General features: G+C 31.5%; 2 protein-coding genes across 9 annotated transcripts in view; one reads left to right on the top strand and one right to left on the bottom strand.

Annotated features, from left to right (window-relative positions):
• Window positions 1-56: 56 nt before the first annotated feature.
• On the top strand, window positions 57-13,271 carry LOC106066428 (WW domain-binding protein 4-like). Of its 3 annotated transcripts, XR_008779372.1 has the most exons (9): window positions 59-304; window positions 7,165-7,237; window positions 7,396-7,458; window positions 8,134-8,205; window positions 8,505-8,598; window positions 9,078-9,230; window positions 10,423-10,593; window positions 10,764-10,867; window positions 13,131-13,271. XR_008779372.1 is itself a non-coding variant. In XM_056038303.1 (8 exons), coding segments are annotated over exons 1-8 (672 nt in total). In that variant the 5' UTR covers window positions 57-302; the 3' UTR covers window positions 10,808-11,979. The 3 variants fall into 3 exon arrangements, 2 of the variants coding, with proteins under 2 accessions (XP_055894278.1, XP_013080884.2); XM_056038303.1 differs by lacking the exon at window positions 13,131-13,271 and having other exon boundaries at window positions 57-304; window positions 10,764-11,979; XM_013225430.2 differs by lacking the exon at window positions 13,131-13,271 and having other exon boundaries at window positions 67-304; window positions 10,423-10,553; window positions 10,764-11,979.
• Window positions 12,121-27,039, bottom strand: part of LOC106066429 (copper-transporting ATPase 1-like) — a 37,380-nt gene continuing 22,461 nt past the window's right edge. For 4 of the 6 annotated variants that reach the window (XM_056038296.1, XM_056038295.1, XM_056038297.1 and 1 more), the window contains 11 exons: window positions 26,830-26,954; window positions 26,518-26,652; window positions 25,983-26,174; window positions 24,929-25,111; window positions 24,096-24,303; window positions 23,273-23,437; window positions 21,800-21,942; window positions 21,126-21,329; window positions 20,543-20,660; window positions 19,662-19,764; window positions 17,376-17,989 (listed from right to left, as the gene is read on the bottom strand). In XM_056038296.1, the coding sequence (XP_055894271.1) occupies window positions 17,728-17,989; window positions 19,662-19,764; window positions 20,543-20,660; window positions 21,126-21,329; window positions 21,800-21,942; window positions 23,273-23,437; window positions 24,096-24,303; window positions 24,929-25,111; window positions 25,983-26,174; window positions 26,518-26,652; window positions 26,830-26,954 (1,838 nt within the window). In that variant the 3' untranslated portion in view covers window positions 17,376-17,727. Of the gene's footprint in view, window positions 13,365-15,535; window positions 15,605-17,375; window positions 17,990-19,661; window positions 19,765-20,542; window positions 20,661-21,125; window positions 21,330-21,799; window positions 21,943-23,272; window positions 23,438-24,095; window positions 24,304-24,928; window positions 25,112-25,982; window positions 26,175-26,517; window positions 26,653-26,829; window positions 26,955-27,039 lie in introns of those variants that run through there. The other 2 variants (XM_056038300.1, XM_056038299.1) reach the window with 2 other exon arrangements.

Here is a 27,039-nt window from a genome sequence, read left to right on the forward strand (position 1 = left end):
TTTTGTTATGACTGAGACAACTATTCATTCGCCGGCGTTTATTGTCAATAAAACATAAGAAGTGTATTTTTAAAGTCTGATTAGGATAGATATATGAGATTTAACAAATTTTTAATTTTTTTTCTTTACAATTTTATGTTTTTAATTGAAAAAAAGAAAAAAAAGTCTAGATAGATTTTTCCGAAAAGAAGTTAAATCTAGATTCGAAATATTGCATACAAGATAATAACGTGGACGTGTAGATAACCGGAGAAATTTAGAATAGTCAAGTTGTTGACATTATTTATAAATGCAGGTGCAAAATGTAAGAATTGTAACTACACTAGATCTAGAATCTATATCTAGATCTACATCTATGTAAAATATATTGTTTAACGTTAATAAACTGATCTAGGGTATACCCTAATCTAGAGATAGTTTAACAAAGTAATGTAAATAGAAAAACGTAGCTGTAATTGTAATAAATAAACTGATAGAAAATTAGAATCTTCAAGAAAATTAAATAAAATTATAAATATTTAGAGTCTATATAGATTCTAGAGTAGTTTATGCTATTCGGACACCTATAGGCCCAAATTTGAAAGTTTGACTTTGACAGCGCATTATTTTACAATGGTTTGACATAGAAAAGAAAATGACGTATCAAAATCTTCTTTAGTTAAAGGAGGATGACTACTTATATTTGTTCCCCAAACCTATATTTGTTATTATATTTAAGGTCAAAGAGGCCGTGTGTTTTCATTTAATTCGGACACATTTGACCCACATTATTTGATTCCGGACACCATAATTTATTTCGGACAGTCTCTATATTTAGGCATCAATAAACTCAGATTTTAATTCTATATTAACATTAACTAAATTTTAAGATCCCCAGGCATAGCCCCTCACATGAAATCATTACGATGTTTTCAAACTATGCATAAATACGAACACAAAAAATAAAAATATGAACACACTTATTCTACCAAAATTAGGTCACTGGAATAGTGATTTCTGCACCGACTTTTAGACTTATTTTATGTTTGTTTATTTTATGTGTGTTGAATGTTTGGGGTTTGCATGATTAGATGTGTGTTGAATGTTTGTGTTTTTTTTTTGTTTATTAATTTAATAAATTTCTAATACAGATGATCTTTTGTAGTATAGGAGGCCCCTACAGGTTACGATAGCCATTCTTGCTAACTGAATCCTCTATATTCTCTCTATATAAATCTAGATCTATCTAGTAGGTCTAGATCTAAGCATTTAACTTCATTCAATGTACTAAGCTCACTCCAAACATTTGCCCATTTATTCTCTATTAAAAAAAACAACAACAAACGAACAAATATAATATAAAATCATTTTTATTGATGTCCAAAACTGGCTGTCCGAAATAAATTTTGGTAAGAAAATCGTAATTTAATTCGGACACCGTATTAATTTTTTTTTGGTATAGAATTAGAAAACTTGGCTTATGAATCTTATATCTTATATAATACAGACGTTACTTCAAAAAAGAAGATGATTACGTCCTACGCGTCATGCATTTAGTCATGCATATTAACCAATGACTTAAATTCTGCCAAGTCACTGGTTTTCCTGGCTAGCTCAGGCAACCCATTCCATGCTCTAATAGCACTAGGGAAGAAGGAGTATTTGTATAAATTTGTCCTAGCATATGGGATGAGGAATGTGCCTTTATCTTTGTGTCTTTCAGAGTATTTTATTAAATTTTGTTTTTGTATTTGAAGATTATGGTTCAGTGTTTTATGTATTATTGCTACTTTACTTTTGATCCTTCTGTCCTGAAGGCTTTCTAAATTTAGTGATTTTACTAAAGGTGTTACTCTAGTCAAATGTGAATATTCGTTTGTTATGAATCGCACTGCTCTATTTTGTGTCTGTTCTAGTTTCTTAATGTTTTCTTGAGTTGAGGGGTCCCAAACAGAGGATGCATATATTCTATTATTGGCCTAACCAAGGTTAAATAACATTTTAGTTTTATGTTCTTATTTGATTTATAGAAATTTCTTTTAATAAATCCTAATGCTTTGTTTGATTTTTTTGTAGTTTCATCAATATGTGGATTCCATGACAGTTTTTCATTTATTATAACACCTAGGTATTTTGCGTTTTTAGTCTGTGTTACTGGTTTGCCATGAATAAGATAAGTGGAATTAATTTGTTTTAGTTTTTTTGTTACTCTTAACAACTGACATTTTTCTGGGTGGAAAGACATGCTCCAATTTGATTCCCATTTCTGTAATTCATCTAATTCTCTTTGTAAAATATCTGTGTCTTGTGTTGTTTTTATTGTTCTATATATTATACAATCGTCTGACAATAATCTGACTTTTGTTCCTGAAGTAATGCAATTTGGTAAATCATTTATGTAAATTAAAAATAGTAGTGGACCCAAGACTGTTCCTTGAGGTACACCTGAGTTTACTGTTATCGGTGTTGATTTAGAGCCATTTATTATTACAGTTTGTTCTCTCCCTATCAGAAAGTCTTTAATCCACTGATGCAGTGGACCATTAATGCCGAAATATTTGAATTTTTTTAAGCAAACTATGGTGGTGAACTTTGTCAAAAGCCTTAGAAAAATCTAGTTCTTCTTCTTCTTCTTCATCATTCTCATTGTTATGTTGGAGTGTTCATATGACTAGACCAATACATGAGATGAACTGCGCAGTGGTTTCCAAATCAGGGAGCTCTCCATATAGTTTTCTTTCTATTGGGGTGATTTGGGGCCAATGTCTTATACGGGCCTCTTGGTAGAGAGAGCAGTTTTGGAGGACGTGGTCGGCATTTTCTGGTGATACTCCACATGGGCAGATTTCACTGGTTCCAATTTTGAGCTTCCGGAACATGTGTTGTCGCATTCTGTTGTGTCCGGTCCTGAGTCGAAAGATTAGACGTTGGTCTTGTCGGGATAGCTTATAGTAAGCATCATCTTTCTTGTGATTTGGATGGGAGCTCGTCCATTTCTCATTTATTTTATCTACAATTAATTTCTTCATTTCTTCTGGATAGAGTGCAGAGTTTACTTGTTAGTTTGTTCTCCCACTCTTGGCGAGTGTGTCAGCCTTCTCATTTCCTGCTAGTTGTATGTGAGCTGGTATCCATTGAATAACAGTTTTTTGCTGTTGTGGTTGAGCTTTGTGAGTGCTGTTCTGAGGTTTTTAATATAAGGGGAATCAGAGTTTTGCAGGCTTTGGAGGGTTGTTTTTGCGTCTGTTAGAAAGACAATCTGACTGTGAGGGGAACTTGGATGATTTGCTAGCATGGTAGCAGCTAGTGCTAGTGCTTCCCTTTCTGCTCTGTGACTGTCAGAGAGCTCTCCAGTTGCAAAGGATTTTTCTAGTTTTCCTCCATCTGGCCATTCGATAAGTATTCCAGCTCCTCCATTTGTGGTGGCTTTATGGGATGAGCCATCCCTGTAAACTCTGATCCACTGATTGCTAGGGTAATTGGTATGTAGAAAACAGTTCACTATTTCCTTGAGCTCTGTTGGTCTGTAATCAGATTTTCTTTTTATGTTTTCAATATGGTCCCTTATAGTAGGAAGAGGGCTTTCGTCCCAGGGTGGAGATTCATTATAGTGTATCGAGGATTCCAGAGTAATTTTTTCAAGTTGGTGTTTCTTTTTTAGGTTTAGAGATTCCTGTATGAAATTGGTCCTTTTGAGACGGTTTTTTGTGCCAGTTTTGTGGATTTTTGTTCTGAGTGGGTGCCTCTCCAAGGTTTCCAATTTAGTGAATTGGGAAAGGATTTTTATTTCTCTTCTTTCATCCAGAGAGATCAGGGCAGCGGTTTCCTCCATAGCTCTTATGGGTGTTGTTTTGATTGCTCCTGTCATTATCCTTGGACCAATATTTTGAACCTTGTCTATTTTTCTTAGGTTGGTTTGGGCTGCTGAGCCCCATGCTGTGGCACCATATTCTAGTACAGGTCTTACATAACTGGTATAGGTCTTTTTCAGGATGTTGTGATTAGCTCCCCAATCTGTGCCAGCTAATTTTTTTCAAGAGGGATAGTCTCTGGATGCCTTTACTCTGTGTTTTATCTATTTGGTTTTAATTTTTTAAAGCAAACTATGGTGGTGAACTTTGTCAAAAGCCTTAGAAAAATCTAGTAAGATAGCATCTATTTGTTCACTATTATCTAAACCTTTTGAAAAATCATCAATTAGTCCTATTAGTTGTGTTTCACATGATCTATATTTCCTAAAGCCATGTTGGTATGGTGTGAGGACATTATGTTTGTCTAAGTGGTTTATGATGTTGCTACATATTATGTGTTCTAGGATTTTACATGTGATGCTGGTAAGTGATACTGGTCAAATAAATTAGCTCCAAAAACAGAATAAATATTGCCGGGCTCATTAGTATAGACTTAGCCAATCAAAAAATATAGTCTTAACTCTAGGAAGAGGTAAAGTCATCCGGGTAACATAGGAAAAAACAACAACCTGACTAACAAATTTGAAATTCGTTTTTCTTACATAAAAAGACAGCTAAATGGAAGGAAATTGGGTTAGAATAATTGGAAAATGGACAAGCAAATTATACAGCGCGCTAGTTTTATAACAAATATTAAAATAATTATTTAATGACCACAAAAAACAGCGAATGTCCAAATTCATGTAATGTCCGAAATAAATAAACTACTATAGATCTACATCTATAAATACTTATCTACTTATACTAAGTTATACTAATACTGACAGTGTCAGTCACAATGAGTTGAGTGAGTGTAATTTATTACTAAATACTTAAATTTAAATACTACTCTAGTAGATTTATATCTAGTAGATCTAGATCTAAGTCCTAAGTAAATAATAGATTTAGTTAAGTAAGTAAATTATTAAACTAAAGTAAAATAAATAGATAAATCTAGATCTAGAAATCTAGTAAGTAATTACTAAATAGTTAAATAGATCTAGATATCTTATTATCTATATCTAGATCTACATAAAATAAAAGAATCTACACTGACAATACTGTGAATAGTGACAAGTCTGAGACTGCACTCACTACACCAAATTGAAATTTTAAATATATAGATCTAGTTTCTAGACTCTAGATCTAAATTTCTAAATCTATATGAATGATGATATGTACCCGCTTAAAAAAAAAATTAGGCCCTTTTATAATTTTTGTAATGCAGAGTACCCTTCGCCCTTCCTCCCTCCCCCTTACATTTTAATTATAAATGAATATGCAAACCTCCTGGTGACAGAAAGAAGTGTTAGTATTTCTTTGCTTGATGATTAATGTCATTGCTGCTTTTCCAGCAGTTGGAAAGCTTCTTGAGCTTTGTCATTGCAGAATTTTTAGACCTAACTGTTTGTATCCACATTTTCATCAGTTTTTCTAATAAAGATGCACAACTGAACATGGGATAACTTTTTTCTTATTTTATATGTCAAGACATTACTTCAAAAAAGAAGTTGATAACATCCTATGCGTCATGCATGTTAACCAATGACTTAAAGTCTGCCAAGTCACCGGTTTTCCTGGCTGGCTGAGGCAATCTAATCCATGCTCTAATAGCACTAGCGAAGAGGGAGCATTTGTTCAAATTTTTCCTAGCATATGGAAAGAGGAATGTGCCTTTATCTTCGTGTCTTTCTGAGTATTTTATTAGATTTTGTTTACCTATTAAATATAAACATTGGTGATAGTTTGGTGCCAACTGTACCTTTATCCAATGTTTTCTTTTTTTTTGGCAACTTTTCGATCAATAATCCTTTTTGTTCGTACATTTAAGTTTAATCAGACTTTATTCATAATTTCAGTTAAATTTTGTCTTTTTTTTCCCCATCATCAATATCAATTGATGAAAAGATAGAATCTTTGAGTCACACACTTTTTGCTTTTGAATTTAATATGTCACTCTTTTTGCTTTTGAATTTAACATGCTAACCTTTTCTGTGTTGACATTTGTGATTATTATTATTACACATATATATTATTTAGCAATACAGTAAAAATTTGATTAACAGTAGTGGATGTATTACCACCCCAGCTTTCATCTTTTCTTGGCAAAGTAGACTCACTGAACATATTGGGCGGAGTCTTGTGCTGCCAGTTTCTCAGTATTAATATAAAATTAATAAAAAAAATGTGTATATATTAGTTTAAAAAATGTATATATATTAGTATAAAAAAATATATATTAGTATAAAGAATGTATATATTAGTATGAAAAATTAGATATAATTTATCTATGTTGATTAGAATACTATATACGCAAAATTTTCTATAACCTAAATAGAAAACTTTTTTAGAATCGACTTAGTCCCTAACTCTTATAAAACTTATTCAGTCTAAAATGAAAGGTAAAGTTTCTTTGTCTTGATAAGAATATCTAGATTTCTTTAGGGATTGACATCTTGTTAATGCTTTTACTAATGTTGAGAATAATAGTAATAACCAGTACCATATTTTCGGGCCTATAACCCACCAGTTGAATGGCAGCTTTGTGGGGTATACTTAGGTGCAGGGTTTACTCATAAACATAGCATAACTGAAACTAAGGACATATCTGTGGGTCTTTATACCTCCTATAGTTCGCTGTGTGGTTGTGAAATATACATAGGAAAGCTTTATGAAAATCTCTTTAAAAACCTCAAGAAACCAAATAGTACCAGTAGTTTAAGTCACTCTATGCACATGCAGGGTATTCAATTTTGTTGTTAATTATGTGTGGGGTATACATGCATGCTGGGTATATGCACAAAAATATGGTAAACATTTTTCTTAAATATTTTCACAAATATTTTATTGAACATCTTAATTTTTGTCTATAAACTACATGTGTAAAATAAGTAAGATAAAGTTACTAAAAAATACTTCTTTGCATGTAGTAGATGTAGGGTTAGACTCTATAAAGAGCTTAAAGATTAAGAATCTGTTAATTGCGAGGTCATAGCTCCTTGAGCCACACCAGGTTTCTTGGCATAATCCTAATCTGTAACATCATTGCAGTGAAGTATAGCCATAGTTGTACCAGACTATAATCATAATATCAATAGTTGTAAATGTGGTACAAATGTGACTTTTTTTTTTCAGTTTGTAGGGTCAGATCAGAAAATTATCAAATTAAGATATATTCCAGTAGTTTTAAATATGTGCAGATTATTTACTGTTATGTTTATATAAATATTATCAGGTCAGAATATTGGAAATCTGTCCCAAGAAAATTTTGTGACTTTTGTAAGTGTTGGATCACTGATAACAAACCAGTAGGTACCTTGTTAACATCTTTCTTTAACATAGATACATTTAAGTTTTAATAAATTAGTTGATGATTTATTGTATAAAGATATCATATAGATCTTGATGACTTGAAACAATATTATATAAGCCTTGAAATTTATGATTTTTATTGATTTTAATTTAGAGTGTTGATTTTCATGAGCGTGGAAAAAGACACCAGGAAAATGTGGAACTTCGGCTTAAAGAGGTTTGTTAAATCACTAAAACTTGCTGGTAGAAAACTTGACTAACAAGTTTAAGACACTTAAGTATTATTGAGTCAGTAGATTATTTTCTCTTTTGAAGGAACATCTGTAATTGATAAGATAAGATCTAGTTCATTAACTGAAAGCAATTAGTTTTATTCAGTCAGATATGGGTTATAGCTTTAGAGTTAATTATCCTTGATCCTGATGCATCCTTTAAAGTATTGGCTGCCATTAAATTATACATTACTTATTTGTTTGAAATTATGAGCAGTGTATTGTTATAACCTTTAGTACATATTTAATATGCTGTATTTTCTGTTATTTAGTTTAGTATTGGTAGTTTACATTTTAGAATAAAACTATACATGTTGCTTTTGCATTAATTATGAGCATGACTCATGAACAAATCTTGTTTGTAATAACTCAACTAGTGCAATCAGCAACTCCACCCATTTTAAATCTCAACTATGGCATCAATCATGTTTTAAGTTTTGTGAAATGAAACCTTTAGTTTTGGTTTCCTTTTTTTGTAATGAATTTGTTGATTAACTTGACAGAAGATACACATGGTGCTCAGTACAGCCAGCCAATCATTAATTTGACAGAAGATACACATGATGCTCAGTACAGCCACCCAATCATTATCAAATATTATTATTTTTTTTGCTAACTAGGTTCGAAAGAAAAGTCTCCAGAAATCAGCTGATGATGAACAGCTCAAGAAAGATATGGACAAAATGGAAAAGGTACTAAATAGACAGTTATTAAATAAGAGATCGTAAATGTATTAGCTAGATTTCATTAAATTTCATTTCCATTTTTTGCTTACTCATTTTATGATTACATATTCTACTTTGTTTTTTTCTATGACTGTTGAATAGTTGCTCTTTTTAAAAATTTCCTAGGATGGACAATTATTTGATTGCAAAATTTAAAAGATTTTGTTTCACTGATTCACTGGTATCACTAAGTATACACAATTTATTGCTGAATCATACAGGTATTCTACAAATATTTAAATATTGCAACAAATTTAATTTTTCAGGCTGCATTAGAAGCGTTCAAAAAAGATCTTAAAGATAATCCAGAACTTGCCGCAAAGTATGGAGTGTCTCTTGAACCAAAGCCTCAACCTAGCAGTAAGCAAATAATTATATTACATAGCCATTTATTTTCCATCATCAAATATACCTCTAAGCTGAGTTTGGGCAGTTTTGTGTTTTTCATGTTTTAACATTTAGAAGAAACTTCCATTCTGTTTATTTATTTTGGGTAAAAAAGAAAGGATCATGCCTATGTCAGCGTTGCAACTACATTAGAGCAGTAGCTATAGCTACATTGAACTTTTAGCCTATTCTTATTTTAACTATGTAATATAATAAGTATATTTTTGTAGCACTATTAAAATTATTTTTTTTTTATAAAGAACTTTTATATAATTTTTACAAGATAAGAAGTTCACAAACAATTATATCATTCTTTACTTTTTCAGAAAATTTAGGAACTTTTAAAGTTCTAAAGGCATCTCCTGTACTACAATGTATTCTTTTACTGTTCAAATTACATGTACTATGTTTGTTATTTTTCAATAAGTTGAGCTTAATCAAATTAATTTTAGATTGTACAGAGAAACCTTACCAAGACAAAGCCAAAGAAACACAAAAAGAAAAGAAAGAAAAAGTTGAAAGTAAAAAGAAAACAAAAGTAAAAGAATGGTGGGAGGCAGTTACACCTGAAGGATATCATTATTACTGGAGCACTGCTACTGGAGGCATGTCAATAATCTTTTTAAAAAAATACATCATAATTATTCACATTCATGTCTAACAAGCTATTCCATGCTTGGCTTATTGGTACACCACTATTGACAGCCTAGCCACCTCTGACCTTATCTAATGTCATTGTCACGATCACTCTGTATGCCACAAGTCACAATCTCTTATATATGTATATGCCTCCTATTACTGTCACATTGAAGATGATCTTGATTTGACTTGAAGAATCGATGATCGTGATTGCTGAGGATCTAAAAACTGTCAGCTGAAAAGATGATTATCTAGAAATCGCCAGTTGATAAGATGATCTAAGTATGTTACTAATAGATTCACTGAAGAAACATTTCCTTGTCAAATACAGAAACTTTAATTTAAAACTTGGAACAGCTATTCACAATAATTACAATGGTAAACTGTAATTAAATGAAATAGTTAATATATTTCTACTGGATTAGATGATCTACACAATAATAATTTATGTCTTATTCCTTTCAAATACTAACTCCTGACTGGCGGTAATATCTAGAACCTTCACAGTCCCTCGCGTTATCACGTGACTATTCTTTCTTTGTCGCTTGGCCAACCAATCAAATTACAGCTTAACGTACAATAGTTTGCATTTATGACTAATTATAAATACTCTATTAAAAAGAGGATGTTAACTTGGACTTTCCCGAGCTCGCTTTGTCTGCCGGCGAACCTTGAGATAAAAATAGATAATGCGTACGTGACAGTCATCTGCTTCTTTAGGAAACTTGTGATGAATTAATGAGCATTGTTTTTTTGTCCCTTACATATTCTCTCTCTTGTGTTTCCCAATTCCTTGTCTCATCACTAGATATTGTAGCATTATAAAATATTAACATGACTTAGGATCTCTTTCAAATAGTTCAATTCAAAATACTTATTTAAAACAATCACTTCACTGAAATGAGTATGGGAGATCACTTCCACAACCTATAGTGAGCTATCATATTAATCATCTCATGTATTTATGAGTTTATTCATTTTATACTTTTTGTTTTTAATGTTGGTTTAGTTTTAAATTTTATAATTCTCAATGAGTTCGGCTTCAAAGAGATAGCATTGCTCTTAAATTCATTGAAATTACATTACTGTCTTGTGATTTATATAAATATGTTGATTTAATGTTTACTTCTACATTAAAAAAATATTTATAATATCCAGAGTCTGTTTGGGAAGCTCCTGAAGATTATCTATCTCTTGCTGAACAAGAGGCACAGAAGACACAGAATGTATCTCAAGATTTAGATGTAGTAGAGAAAGAAGAAACAAAAGATGCAACAGTCAAAGAAACTGTAAATCACCAATTTATTTCTTGTCGATTTAATTTCTCAAGTTAGTTTTTATGTCAACTTACAATTAGTTACTAAATTTGGTAGTATTCATTAAGAGTGCTAAGGCTAGAACAAAAATATAGAATTAAATGTGGAACTAAAGGTTTGTTTTACTTCTTCAAACAATAAATCTTTATTCTAAATTATCCTTTTTTTATCTTCATTTTTTAGAAAACACCACCAGTAGTAGTTCAGGAAGCAAAGGTTACATTTAAAAGTTCTACAAGCAATAACAGATCTGCATATGGATCCTGGAGTGTAGTGAAAGAAGTTGAGTAAGTTATTTCACATGTATGCTCACTAAACTAAGTCAACACATTTTTTGTGGTTAGTTAATCTATTCTGCATCGCTAGTTATAAAAGTTGCGATCTATAAGGCAGATGATGTAAAGGTCATCTGTTTCTGTGTCCCAAGGTTATAACATGACATCAAATACAAAACAGAAAATGTATGTAGTTCATAATCCTACAATGTAAAAACAATTCTTTGGCTTTTTAAAAATATTCACAGTGTAAGCCTCTATGTTTCTTATACTCAGGTGTAATGATAATGAAATCAGATATTACTATATAAAACATACCCATTAAAAATAACTAAACATTAAGTATTTTATACTTTAGAGAATTCTATTGAACTAAACTGGAAAAACTGATACAATTAGTTCTATAAAATTAAAAGATCTTTACTGTATGCTAAAAAATGTGTCATTTTTTAAAGTACATTTTTGCTTTGAAATTGCATTTTGTTTTCATAGGCTAATAGACTTTTTAAAAAGATTTTAATGGTCCCTATTTATCATCTTGTCTTGGTAAACAAATTACTTGGGGTTGGAAGTTTGTTTTTCCTTATATATTCTATGCATTTTGCAGATCTTTTTTAAAACTGAAAGCATAACATTAAGCTGTAAATCTCAATGTAACTGATTTGGAATAAAATTCTGTAAAAAAATACTGAGGGTTGGGATAAAACCCAATAGGGGTTATAATTTCAGTGGAATCAACACATTAGCAGTACTTTCTATATCAAATTAACCATTTTAATATGTCTATATCTTATGAAAATTAACAATCGCAATATCATGTTTAAAATCAAGCAATACTGACATTTTTTTGTCTAAAACATGATCCATAGTTATTGACAGACTGTGTAAATCCAGTACACTGCCAAGCAAATCCTTTAATTTAAATGTAATTTTTATAAATATAATTTTTATAAATACTTAGTGTTCTTTTTTAATATTTTTTTTTATAAATTACAGTAAATAGGGCCTATTAAAAAATTTTATTTAAAAAATAAGTAGACCAAAGTAAATCACTATTTATATGACATTTTTTGTACTTTAAAGAAATTATCATTTCTAAATTATTTCTCTATTTTGTAGCAATTAACTGGGGTATAGTTTAGATCTAATTTTTATATCACAGACCTATACAAATATAGAGATGCTGTCAATATCTTAATGTAGACTAGTAGAGTTAAATCTTCAAAAAATATTTTCTCAGAACTCTTCAATGAATAAATATGAAATTAATGAAACACAGTTTATTGGCTTCAAACAGATTAATACAGCATTTATTAGAATTTATGAAATAATTGATTTATGGCCTCTGTGAGTCGCTTTTAGCGACTATTGATCATCTCAATCATAAAAAATACAGTGTATAGGAATGTGTGCATAACCTTTTTTTCGTAACTTCAATTTTAAAAATTCGAATCTATATGTACATCTGACATATATATTTATACTTGCAGAAATAAAGCCCATTGATCTTTTATTATTTTATATATTGTATATATATACCGGGTATTTTATATTGAGTTAATGTTGTTTAATTAATAGACTCATTTGCATTTATTATGTGAATGAAAATAAAAGTATATATAATAATTATTATTAATACATATAATGTCTGATGATACTATTGGATGCAGGAATATAAATACACATATTTGTCAATGTATACAAAAATAAATAGACCTATTAATATATATATTAGTCAATGCTAAAACAGTTTATACATCTGAACATGAGATTTATACAAATGTAATGTTTTTTCCTAACTTCTTAATTATAGCTCATGGAACTCTTCTCTTTTTTCTTTATGTTAAACTATATTGGTGAAAACAAGTAGCTCTAACTTAATTTACTAACGTTTTAGAAACTATCACTTCATTTGATAGTGTTTATTACTCAAGTTATCATTTCTAAAGAATTTTTTACACTTTTTTTTTTTTTGTGTGTGTTATTCTTGATATTCTTGTGATGCTCATTGTTGTCGTGGCTTAACTTTCTTTTATGCTGTAAACTATTGAGATAGAGTATGAGCAGTTCATAGAATACTTTTCTTTTTCTTATTGTCATAGAATATACTAAGAACATTTAAAATACATTTAGTATATTCTTAACACAATTTGTTAAAAAATGTAGGATATAGTTATAATACAATTAGTTCCATTCAGTTTACAGCTATTTGGTTATTGAATTATCTTAAATTAGTCTTATTTTGAACAAATGTCTGTTTTAATCTGGGTCACAGGCAGCCAACAATATATGATGACAGCAGCACTCCTCCTTCTCTGGATGAGATCCCACTGCCAGAAGAACCATCTGCTGATGATAGCACTCCTGTTCCAAAAAGGCCCAAATTTAAAGAAAAGATAGTGACCTCATTGTGTCCAGAATCTGGGGAAACAGTGACTTTCAAAAAGAGGAAGATCGCAACAGGGGCAAGAAACGTTCGTCAAAAGACTGGAGATGACTGACACTTGTACTGTAGAATAGAATTATCTGTATGTTTTAGTAAATTAATTCTGGAATGATTGAACATTTTACACTATATGAGACATTAGACATATTTTGAAATGTAAGTTTTATGTATGATAGTTTTACTTGTATCCTGACTGAGCTCTATATACTGTGTGATATATGAATGGACTTTTTCTTTAAGATGATAAAAAAACAACAACTGAGGTTAAAAAAGCAAGTTTGATATGAGGTTTGAATGTACTATACGGATGACTACTAATACCACTTAAATATCTCATTAGCTATGTGGTGAGGTAGTGCTGGTATCTTTTTCAGCAAAGTGGGACAAAAATGTTTCAGCTTCATTTTTTTAAATGCAAATGGAAAAACATTTACATAATTTTATGCTATTCCTCTTAATGTGGGGGTTTTAGCTGAATTAGGCTTTTTAGCATGGTACTTTTAAAAGGAAAAAATATCTGAGGTTGAATCTTTGTTCTCCTGCTTGTAAAAATTTTTTTAAAGGAATATATGGTTCTGCCTTTTAAATATCAGCTTAGCTGTTTATAAAATATGCCTGGTGTGAAAAATGTCATTATTGACAAATCTCTTAAGTCTGAACCTCCATTGCTAATGAATTAGAATAAGTAGTCATCTATAATTGTTAGATGTAAAAAGTACTATATGTCAATTGATTAGAACACTTTTGGACAAAATATCTACAAATATTTCAAGCTGCTAAAAACCAAGAAAAAACAAATAATAAGTTGCTATCAAGTTAGAAGACTTAGATCTAAATACAAGTCCAATGTTTAAAAAAAATAAAATTTTCCTGCTACAAACTTGATTTTAGATATAGGCCTAGTATTGTTTTGGATGAAATACGAAAAAAAAATATCGCACTTTTATATTTTAGTTAAAAAAAAAATTAATAATGTTTGCAATAATATTTTTCCCCCAACTTAAAAGTGGTGCTTTGTTTGCAGCAGGGTTGGGACCCAGTTCTAGATTTCAACATGAGTGTTCTTCAAACTATGTCTTAGAGGTGGGTTTTGGTATTAGTAATCTATAGTAGTTGATATAGTACTAAAAGTGAAGGAAAAACATTTTGATGGTTTACACCAGCTTACATGCTGCCAACTTAATACAACTATTGTATAAATACAAATGGATGCATAAACTTTCTCATGTATAGTAGAAATAAATTGCAGAACAACTCTTGGCAAGACAATATTTTGTAAATTCTCATATATCACAATAGGTAACATTAGATAAGAGGAATGTTTTTAAAATGAAAAAAAAAAAATTAAAGCTTTATGATTTGAAGTAGACTGCAAAACATATTTTGTAAATCTTGATGTCATTTAACATGCCAAGTTCTACTTAGAGTACAGTGAATGATGCTTCGTGTGCACTTCAGCATTTTTAAGTATCCTTTTTTTTTTTCCTTACCAAAATTTTTCATTATCACCACTGCCCATCACCATTTAGGGAATGTCCTTCTTTTGTCAAAGTCCTCACTACATATCTGAGAATGATTTTTTTTTTTCCAATCTACATTCCTTTAGGTTCCATTTCTTGCTTTCTTTTTTTTCTCCAGTGAAATCCTACTTGGTATTTCAATAGATCAGTTGAAAGTTTGTCTTGAATCATATCTTTTTCTTTTTTTTTACTCCAACATAACAATGAGAAAGAAGAAGAAGAAATATCTTTTTTTTTTCATTCTGATGTTTCCATTGATGAATATTACATTTCTTACTTCTGACTAAAACTTTCTCATTTCCATAGTAGTCTTTTCTTTTCATTCTTCTACTACTGCAGCATGCATCAAAGAAAATAAATGTAATGGTTGGGTTTAAATGTAAGCAAGGCTAAGGACAGGCCTTAAAGTACAAATGTGTTGCTGTTTTTATTGTACATACAACTGTGTTTGATGTTTTAAAGTCAATTTTTTTTTTTCAAATTTATTTTAGAATGACATCTCGGACAATATTTTATAATTGCACAAATCTTTTATATGAATTCAAAGCTTAGTCTTACTTGTATTTTTTTTTTCTACATAAATCAAAGCACCAGTTAATAAATAAAAAAGTAAACAAAAAAATGAAGAAAGCTGTATATGTTAGTGGCTACACTTTCAAAGCTGCTACAAAAAGCGGCTACATTGAACCAAAAAGATTGTTCCAACATACTTACAGACTAATGTTTTTGTTTTACCGAATAGTTCAGGATAAAAATCTGGATTCTGCATATTCTCTAGTTTTTCTATTGGATGATATTAATGAAAAAATGTCAACACATGAACTGTGAGTAATGAAATTATTTGGATGTTATTTTTTAATGATGAAAATGACTTTTTGAAAGTAATTTCTAAATTTGAAAAAAGAAATCATGGTTACATTTTTTAAAAATATAATCTATTCATCTATAGTTTATTTTTTGTTTTGTATTTATATATTTATAGAAAATGAAAAACAAAAAATATATACATATATATTATTTAGGGGTTGCATACTTCCACCACTAACATAGATACAAGTTAAAATTCATCTTTTAGACCTAGCGGTTCATAATAAGAATTTAAGTTTTATCATTTTGTTGGCTAATGTTAATGAAAGTTATATGTACCATCAACCAACTGTCCATAGCTATGACCTGATTACCATTTCCATTTAAAGCATAATGAGACATATGTCCAGACTTGAATCCACAACCTTCAGGTTAGCATCATAGAGCTTATTTCTCTACCACCATTACTGTACTTATATAACTTAATTATACATTATTCTTTTATCAGTAGTAACATGTTATTGATTTGTGAAAAGGTTACTTTTGACCTGAACCTGATATATCCAAATCCATGGGTTGAGATTTTTTTTTTAAACTGCAGTCAGCTGCAGAAAATGGGTTAACATCAATCATGTAAGTTTCAAATTGATACTATCAAATGTAAATCCTTTAAAAAAAAAACTACAACAAAGCTTATCTGCAGTTACAACTATATCACTCAAGCATGTAAAAGTTAGTTCCCCTATTCAATACCGTATCAAACAAAATAATTGATCACCAATTATTAATTGACTGGTTAATTTTTTAATTGATTCATGTTTGTTAGGTACAATAAATAATTGTTTAAATTTTTAACTTGATCCAAGAATGGTCGTAGGAGAAATGATATACAATTATTTAAGGGGACAAGACCTGACATATTTAAATATATCTGTGAATACTGAAGCATTAATTTCCCTTGTTGGTATCAAACAAAATAATTAACAACCAATAAATAATTGACTAATTGGTTAACTTTTTTTTTTATGAATTCAATGTATTGTCTATGCCTATGAATAATTGTGCAGAGTTTCAACTTAACCGAGAATGGGTGTGGGAGAAATAAAGTGTTTGAATTGTTACCAGACAGAGTTGATATAAGCTTTGTACTCAAAACCATGCAAGTAGAATCAGTTTAAGGGAGAGAACTAGAGTGCAATGAAAATGAAAGAAAGATTGGTTTAGAAGGGAAGAAAAAACTTTCTAGGAAAGTGTTGTAAAAAAAAGTGTGTGACGTTCACTAAAATTAACACCCACAATACCATCTCTTCTTCATTCAAAATGAATGATATTTGATAAGACTGTGTGCCCAGCCTAGCGTTGGTTTATTAGCTAGTTGTTGCTAAGAAAAGATGTTTCAAAAGATTGATGGACCTGAAAATAGCTTGGCACATGAACACGCTTATCTTATCTTATAAGAAAGCATGTACTGATATATAAAATTTCAGCATGAACAATGCACCTGTCTGAAGATTACACTTTATAGGCTCGTATTAGAGCACATATATAATGTATTGAATGTTAAACACACACATGCATCTATATGCATTTTGGCGACACCATCAACAATTCAATTCCCATTAAAATTGGTACAAGTAATAGCATCATAGATGTGACTTTCAATGAATGAAACAGTCAAGGCATGCAGAACATAAAACTAAGTTCTTAATGACATACTAATCAATGAAACAATCAAGGCACACAAAACAATGTTCTTAACAACATACTTTATTTGAAAATGAGAATGGACATACGCTACGTTCTCCTCAGTTGAATGCAGTTATGTTTACTAGCACTTGATAAAATGCATGTGATACCTACAGGAATTAGTATCATAAATATCTAAAATATAGCTGAAGGAAGTAAGCAGGCTGCATCCTAATAGTAAAAGCAGATGATTTGTTTTTTACAATGGCTATAATCAAATGAGATCAAACCAATTACAAAGCAGACTAAGCAAAACTTATGAGACTATTTTGATCTAATAACAGTCCCATCACTCTCCTTTGTAACTGAAATAGCCTAAATGCAAAATAAAATACTGTACGGTGAAAACCAGTTCAAATAAAAGTACTATATTCAGAATTTCGTAAGTCAATAGTCACTTCTGGGTTTAAAAGACTTATCTGGTCTTGTTGGGTAAATATATTTTTGTGCTTTGAAGAAACCAACCTTCCCGAAATGCTACTATGTCGTGATGATCGTATGGACAGGCTCCAGTCCCCTCTGTGTGCCATGACAACCACATCATCGCTTTGGTCTTCTTTCAGCTTCTTTCGATACTCTGATGTCATCAAATGTTCTTTCTTGGGCTTGCGGAACCTACATGCAAAAGAGACATAGCAAATCTGAAGGAAGTTACATGAAAGCAAACGAAACTGTCAGAATATGAGGCTGAAGCAAAAATGATAAAAAATGAGGATTAGGCTGTGTGGGTTGTCAAGAATACTGATCTTTAAAATTGAATAAATTGGAATAAAAAAAAGACATCTCAAATTATTTCACAATTCAGATTCGCTTCAGAGTTACAGGGCACTGACATCATTATCTATGAAATACAACTTTCAGATATATTCTTGGCTGTCATGACAGCTATGTCATTATTTTTTTAGACTAATATTTGGTTCACAATTACAATAATCTTTTAAATCTGTGACAGAGTTCTGGAATCTGGTATGATTAAAAAAAAAATTAAACATGACATTTAGACTATGTAGAGTTTTAGACTATCAGTTCTGAGAAAAAAGTATAGATTAAAAAAAAAAAGAAGAATGTGTTAGTATAATTTAGAAGGTGTTCTGTGAAATCTATAGACTAGCAAGACATTTAATTTGATGCATCTGTAAATAAAAGTAAGGTCAGAATTTGTTGAAATTCTTAGATTATTTCTAAACACTTTTCTTTTATTCCTCTCCACCTCTTAAAAAAAACAAAACAAGAATAACATTAAAAATACTTTAAAAAAAACAGCTTGTATTATGTGATCTATAGGGCAGATGATGTTGAGGTCATCTATTTCTTTGACCAATGGTTAATGAGCAGGGTGTCATGTGGCCAGCAAAACAGCCAACCACCTTTACCTTCCCCATCTAAAGTCAGGTACCCATTAGAGTTGGGTGGATTCAGGGGCGCCATAAATATCCAGAAATTCCTAATCCCAGTCTTCAATGAGATTTTAACCCACACCCCCAGGTTCGGAAGCCAAGTGCTTGACCACTCAAACAGATGACCTTCAGATCATTTAATCTATTAATCGCAAGGTCTGGAAGGGGAACTTTACTTTCTCAATCAGCTATGATCCTATCACTTGTCTGGACTAGTTGGGAAAAGGGAGGGGTGAGGAGAAAGAAGTGGTTATCTGGGTGAAGGTTACTGTAATCGCTTTTTAAATGCATTAAAAAAAATTTGAATTTGAACCCAGGGCTCAAGCCTCCTCAAGGGGACTAACTCAACTTATGCCATCACATTTGTCGAATATAATTTCTTTCCCTTGTTCAATACCAAACAAAATAATGGATTACCAATAACTAGCTAATAAGTAAATTTTTTTTTATTCTTGTTTTCTCAGGTACAAGAAATAATTGTCCAAAATTTGAACTTGATCCGATATACGAAGAGGGAGCAATAACATTTACAAATGAGACAGAGTGAGTTAATATAAGCTTTGTAAAAAAAAAATATAAAAAATAGCACCCTTTTATGCTACATTTCTATTCTACAAGAAAAAATATGTTCTGCTTACTTATATAACTCAACAAACCCTGCAACAATGATACTGCAGTTCAATGTATAACTGCTTTTGAAGCCTACTCTTTCTTTCTCTATCCCATCAAATCAATACGATTTTAATACAAAACTGGTGTTTCTAATACACTCACCCCCTCCAACTATTTGAGTTAAGTTAGCAAACATCATATTATTCATATTCGTAGTTATAAAGTTATAAGTGAAAACATAAGATATTCTTCATATCACTGGTTTAAAGCTAACTTACGTTTTCAGTAGCAATGAAGCTAAGACAACAGATACAGACGAAATCGCCATGGCAGCCGATGCCATCCAGGGACGTAGCTCTAAACCAACTGGAGTGAACACACCTGTAAAATATAAGTTCCAATATTTTAACAATAAAAACTGTGCTACTTTGTAGATCTAGAATGGTAAACACTTTGTTTGGTAGAACAGTTTAAGATAAAGATGGTTTATAAAGTAAAACTTTAATTTTTACAGCTTCTTTCATTTTTTTTAATGAAAGTTTTTAAAAATTTAATAAATTAGCATTGATTATTACAAAATAGATGCAAAGTAATTTTTGGAAACATTGTATACAATTTATTTTTATTTCAAGTTAATTTAATTCATTCAAAAAATTATTTCTGTAAAGTGTAACAAAGATTTAAAGAATGTAAAATAATTTGTTGTCTTTAATGTTATTAATTCTTTGTCTCGCTTCATTCATGAAAGATTAAGAAGAAAAAGAAAATATATAAAACCAAAGTATGAAATCAACATTAAAATAAAAGGAATTTAAAAAAATAATAAGAAGAATTCAATAAACACTTCAATCAATTGTTTACAGAAGAGCCTGTAATTTGAAAACTTGAAGTGATTTAGCACCATCTACATAAATAATTATTTTTATTTAGATAGAATGTTAATATTCCTCTGATTTACAAGGTTAATAATACATTGGTATGTGCTGTTTAGTATATTGAATTTGTTTAATGGCTATTTATTGGTAACAAAATATATATAGAGTCATACATCCATACCTTACATGTTACCACATCATTCTGTTGAATAGGACTACCGATTGATGAGAACATTCAAACTACAAGGGAATCATGGTACATAGAATACAATTACAATGCTCACCAGCAGCGATGGGAATTCCAAGCAAGTTATAGATACAGGCGGAGAAGAAATTGATATGTATTCTTCGTACGGTTTTCTTTGACAGTTTTATAGCAGAATACACATCTAATAGATCATTCTGAAATTACAATAGAAGACCACAACAAAATAATGGCATATTTTTATGGCATAGGTCCTTGTCTCATTCAATGACTATTTATTTCATATACTATTACAGTATTAGTAGTATTGCCCTGAACAATATCATCACTTGAAATATACATTTACATCATCTTTTTCAAAGTAAAAGGACACCGCCAGAAAAGTATCATAGACAACCATTTTAAGGGAGAAAAAAATATTTGCATTCTAGTTATAAATCCACATGAATACTGACCAAGTAATTAAAAGTAATTAATAAGATTATAAGACGTGTGCTCCCACACTATGTTAACTCTTACTGCACTCCTTTTGCTAGAAGGATTAGTTACCTGTAGACATCAGGATAATACATTTCTACAGCTTAGAAAGAAGAGGGGACAGGGGGGAGCATCACTAGTAAAATGTTGAAAAACACTGATCTAAGCCTTAGAACATCCCTAACCTGTATAAGTACAATATCAGCTGCCTCCACAGCTACATCTGTTCCAGTACCAATGGCTATGCCAACATCTGCCTGAGCAAGTGCTGGGGAATCATTCACTCCATCTCCCACCATAGCAACCTTCAGACCCATCTCTTGCAGCTGCTTGATCTTTTTCACTTTATGGGTAGGAAGCACCTCAGCAAAGACATTGGTGATGCCAACCTTAGCAAGATTGAAAGAATCACAATTATATGAGCCATTTTTTTTAATGCTAAGGTATTTTAAATAAAAAACACCATTATGGTTAAAAGTAAAGGATTTAATTATTTTTGAAACAATGAATTTAGTCAGATTTAGAGTCCAACTAGCCGTAACTGGTAGTTGGCATATGCTGAAATAAATTAATTAGGCATGTTGCATTACTAGCCAGTCAACACAGGGTAAGTCATTGCTCAGTTGGTCATGAGTGAACCTGTACAATGCCACACAAGGGAAACCTTTTTTTCTAACATCTTGGTATTACAATATTTCCTAAGCAGCAACATAAGAAAATCAATAGATTAATGAGACCTTGGCTAGCTTTTTTTGTTTCTGAAACCAACAAATATTTCATGCAATATAATTACACAGCAATGTATATATAATATAATGAACATAATTTAAAATGTTATAATTTCTTTTTAAAAGTCTACCTGCTTAGCAATGGCTTTAGCTGTTTTCAGGTTATCTCCTGTTAAAAGAATCACTTGAAGTCCCATCTTCTTGAGTTGATACACTGCAAGATGAGCCTCAGACTTCACAGTGTCAGCCACAGCTAACATGCCAGTGATTGTACCTGTTAGTGAGAAAGATGCAATTGTACTTAATATTTGTATAACATTTCTTCTTTCAGTTGAAGTGAATCATTTATTTTGTGCATATTTTATCTTATAGTCACCAGTTTGAATACTTAAACCTAAACTTCAGGAAAAACTATGCTATCCATATACGAACAACAAATAGTTTTTCCACTCCATGCCCATCATAATGAGACAACATATGTTTTAGAAGCTAAACATTGGAACTTGCAAAACTGAATATGACTTCCAAAGCTGCATACTTTATCAATATAAACAACACATATATAATCATAAGATTCCTCAGACACATTTAGATTATTAGAATCAAATGATTTTTATGTACCTTTGTTTGAGATAACAAACAAAATAATTAATTACCAATAGTTAATTAACTAATTGGTTAATTGTTTTTTATTCTTGCTTTATTAGGTAAAAGTTTGACTATTCTGCCTCTAGGCCATTCTCCATCAAGAGCAGGGTAAAACAAGGATGTGTTTTAGGCTCCACACTATTCAGCATCTTCTTTTCAGTTGTACTCACAAGGGATTTTTAATCCCTAGAAGATGGAAAATATATGCACAGTAGATCCAATGGAAAGCTTTTAAACCTGGCTCAACTTAAAGCCCAAACCAAAAGATGGCGTAACTTGAATAGGGAACTGCTGTTTGCTGACAATGTGGCATTCACATTTCATTCGAAAGAAGAATTACAAAGCTAGTAATTTAAATATTGTTTTCTTATGTCCCTGGAACGCTTGTTAGTGTGACACAAATGGCAGTAGAAACCAAACCATTTTGTCATAAGAAATCATAGGAAAGTAAGCCGACATTCAAAAACGTGTTATGCAAACTGCTAAGAAAACCACCCATTGCAGATAACTTTACAAGAAACTGTACAATAAAAAGCTAGGCAGCCACTTAAGGCCTTTGATTGATTGGGGAGGAGTGCCTTGGACAGGACTAAACAAACAAACAAATTTAGTGACAAAATTTTGAAAGTTTCAAGACTTAGCTGCCTTTGAAACACAAGTTGATTTATATTGAACGTTTATCACATCTGCACGCCACTGGAATGTTATGGAAATTACGATATATGAATTTCAGTTACTTTTTTTTTTATTTTGGTACAGGTAAGTTTTTTAATGAATTGCATAATTTTTTTTTGTTTTTCTATTTCATTAGGGGCCACCAAATATACTTTGCCTAGGGCCTCCAATTTACTAAGACTGGCCTTGGTAGCAAAAATTATGTTGAAGATGTTGTCTACAGATCTAAATGTCTCATTCAGAAGTTTAGAAAAAGGCACAAAACAACAATATTATCCTACCATCTATAGCACACAAGACTGCCGTGTGACCTTGCATCTCGTGCTCTGTCATGACATTATCCATGACGTCCGTCACCTCTAGCCCATTTCTGTTCATCCAGTCACGGTTGCCAATGAGTACCTCGTACTCCTGCGATGCCTCTGCGCCTAAAGTTATTTCTGGTTCTGTAATGGAGAAAGAAATACATAGAGTGGGCCACTTACATAACCACAGCAAAATCTATCTTTAATTGTTTGTTTGCTTTTTTAGAATTAAACATTAGAGTTAAACATTATAATTAGACATTAAATATGGGACATAGTGAAAAACAGACAGAGCGCTTGGCAAATAAACAATAGAATAAAAGGCTTTAAATTCCAACAGAGGCTCCTGATAATTTTGTAAACAAACAGGAAAAAGGGTAACTTGTTCATTTTTCTTTAGTTGGGAAGGGGACAATGGTAAGCTGGCAAATGAATTATGTCATGGTCATAACTCAAGTTTGTCACCTCTTTAGGCAGGTCAGAAATGCATTATAAGAATTCTCATAACTGAGACCTATTGTTATAGTAGGCCTGAACACTGACCTGTGTTGTCGTAACATGAGAGCAGTTTAAACCAATAGCTCGTTACCACGTCACATGTCTTAATTGCCCACATGTTGCACCATCACATGTCGTAAATTGTGCCTTCTATAGCAATTGGCCTCGCCTTAACTAGCAAAACATGATGGGAATTTTTTTTTCAAGGGAGGGAATTTATTTATTTTTTCTTTAGTTCAGCTTTGCTTCCCTGGAATATATGTTTAATTGATAATGTTTTTCATGATTTTTATTCTCTCACCTATTTCAGATATCTCTGTTTCTTGATAGCTGTTCACAAAGTTATCAATTTTGATGCTCAGACTGCCAAACTTGTCCTTTCTTTTGTTGACTTCCACCATATTGATTCTTGACAGGATGGCCTCAACGTGTGAGACTTTACACTTGATACCACACCCTGGCACTGCATCAAACTCGGATACTTTGCCCAGGCTCTCTGTACCCAAAGTCTAGGATACATAGCATGAACAAATAAAACATTTCATTAGTTTGCATAAAAAAAGAGCAAGAATTAGCTCAGAACCTATGTGCAATATTTCAATCTCAATTAATGTGCAATTAAAATCTCAGCCTATCCATCTACTATTTAGCCCATCTCTTAAATGGAAACATAGACTTTAGCAGGATCAACCTTAGATAATTGGAGGCCCTAGTTGAAGTGGTGGCGTCAAAAAAAAAAGAAAAAATAAACCAAGAAAAAAATAAAATTATGCAATTTTGTCTGTCTAAAACTGTGCCCGATTCTAGACATGCTTTTGTACAATGTACCACATTAGTCTACATTGTGTACAATTTTGAATTATTGTTTAATTGAAATGATTTGCAAAGGATTGAATATATTTCAACGTCCAGCTAATGTAAACTGGTCAGGCGAAACCACAACAGCAACAATAAATTAAACAATAAATAAAGCAGAAATGTTAAGAAGAATATATGCGTATATGAAAACAAAAAGAAACTAGAACAGACGCAAAATAGAGCAATGAGATTTATTAAAATTAAAAGCCTGTAAGTGCCGTTGTCCTAAATTTGTTCATGAGATTTAAACACAAGCATAAAACACACCAATCATACCTCTTTAACATATTTCATGATGGCGGAAGCTATTGGATGTTCACTGCTATTTTCAGCTGTGCCAGCAATGATGAGAAACTTGACAAAGGAGCAAGTCTTGTTCTTGACAAACATGGAGACTCTGGACACTCTGGGTACACCGTGAGTGATCGTACCAGTCTTGTCAAATACAATCACCTTCAGCTGGTGAATACACACAAATCAGAGTTTCATTTCAGACATCTTTAAAATGTATTGATTTGTGAGTTTATTTTAAAAAAACATTGTCTTCAACCACATGCTCGTTAACTCATTCTGTTCTGTTGTCGTCAATAATGAATATGTCAAAATTGCATGATTTTATATACAAGTGCTAGAGTTCAGTTAATTTATTATAGCATTTTTCTCAATCAATTGTGTCTATCTAGTTGAAAATATTAAACAGTACATCATTTACTCACTAGAATATGCAATTCAAAACATGTAAAACTTTTTACAATTTTAATGTTGAGTGACAATAGCCATATTTAAGCTGAATCTCATCTCAAAATGTTCTTCCATCCGCATATGTATGCAAATTGCTTTTTAAAACTCCTTTCTTTGATTGAACTGTTGGTCAAATTTAATGTACATATCTTGACATAAGCATATCAAGGTAAGCATGAGCCCATGTTCAATAGTATGATGAAGCCTGTCCCTCCTTCATTAATGTACTTTGAGCAAAACAAAGTCTACACAGAATCATCCTGCATAAGCCTATATGATTATGATATATATCAGTACATTTATGGCTTTCAAATTCAATTACTACCAATTAACCCCTTTGAAGTATGGTTGCTAGAGTTGCCACCCCTCTATGCCTGTACCTCTTAGTGTGGCGTGAGTTGGAGTCAATAATTGTTGGGGTTTGAAGTTGTAAAATAGCTTAAAAGGGACATTAATGAAAACTGAACTATACGTTTATCTAGGTTTTTATCTCTTTATTTAGAGGGACAAGACATTCTGTTTATATTCTATTTAATAATTTGATTGTAAGACAAAAACAGTTTCCACAATCACAACACAAAGCTCTAACCTTGTGAGTTAGTTCCAATGGTTCTCCACCTTTGATTAATATTCCGTTGGTAGCACCTATACCTGTGCCCACCATTACTGCCGTTGGTGTCGCCAGTCCCAAGGCACAGGGACAAGCAATACTTAACACTGTAATGGCGTATAGAAATGCTTTTTCAAAGATTATTTCAGATTTGGATTTTTCACTCTTTGGCTATAGTTTTTAAAAAAGCAAAATAAATAAGTATTAGAATTAACATATAAATATATATTTGACATAATAAGTAAGATTTAGTTCTGAGAAGTTGTTAAAATAGGACAGAAACATACTTTAAATATTTCACTACATTATTTGAAAATTTAGTAAGCTTCCAAGTAGGAAACTCACATTACTACTATAATATAACACTGATACTAAATATTTAGATTGAAGAAAAGGTTCTAAATGAAATGTTTTAGACTAGTTTGTAATGGTCAGTATCGAATGATCTTAGGCTATCTCCACTAGTATTTTCATCAACAGCATTATCTTAATGATAAAAAAAAATGCAACTCACATCATAATTGGTGTTCAAGAGGTTGATATCTGAATAGCCGATAATGGCCCAAATAATCAGGGAGACCAAAGAAAGAACGATGACCATAGGAACAAACACACCAGCAATTTTGTCTGCCAAGTTTTGAATAGGAGCCTGGGGATGATAGCAATGTAATATAGCAATATAGCAACACAATCAAATTCTGACAACACCATCAGCGCCTTGACTTCTGTCTAAAGCAGCCGATGAAGACAACTGTGAATAGTCCTTTGTGTTAAGGCTTTTGCAGATATTTAAGTCAATTATCCCTATTCATTTGACTATACATACTTTTGAGGTCTGAGCTTCTTCCACTAACTTGACTATCTGACTGAGTGTTGTATCAGCCCCAACATACGTGGCCTCCACTAACAGCATTCCAGTTTGATTGATGCTGCCTCCAATCACCTGTGAACCTGGTAAAATAGACATTTTATGAATATGATAATGTCATGAGACTAGAAACTTTAATGTTTCAGTTCCTGTTAAACTGGTTTCGTC

Source organism: Biomphalaria glabrata, chromosome 8 (assembly GCF_947242115.1).
Source record: "Biomphalaria glabrata chromosome 8, xgBioGlab47.1, whole genome shotgun sequence".
In the NCBI taxonomy this organism is placed as follows: domain Eukaryota; kingdom Metazoa; phylum Mollusca; class Gastropoda; family Planorbidae; genus Biomphalaria; species Biomphalaria glabrata.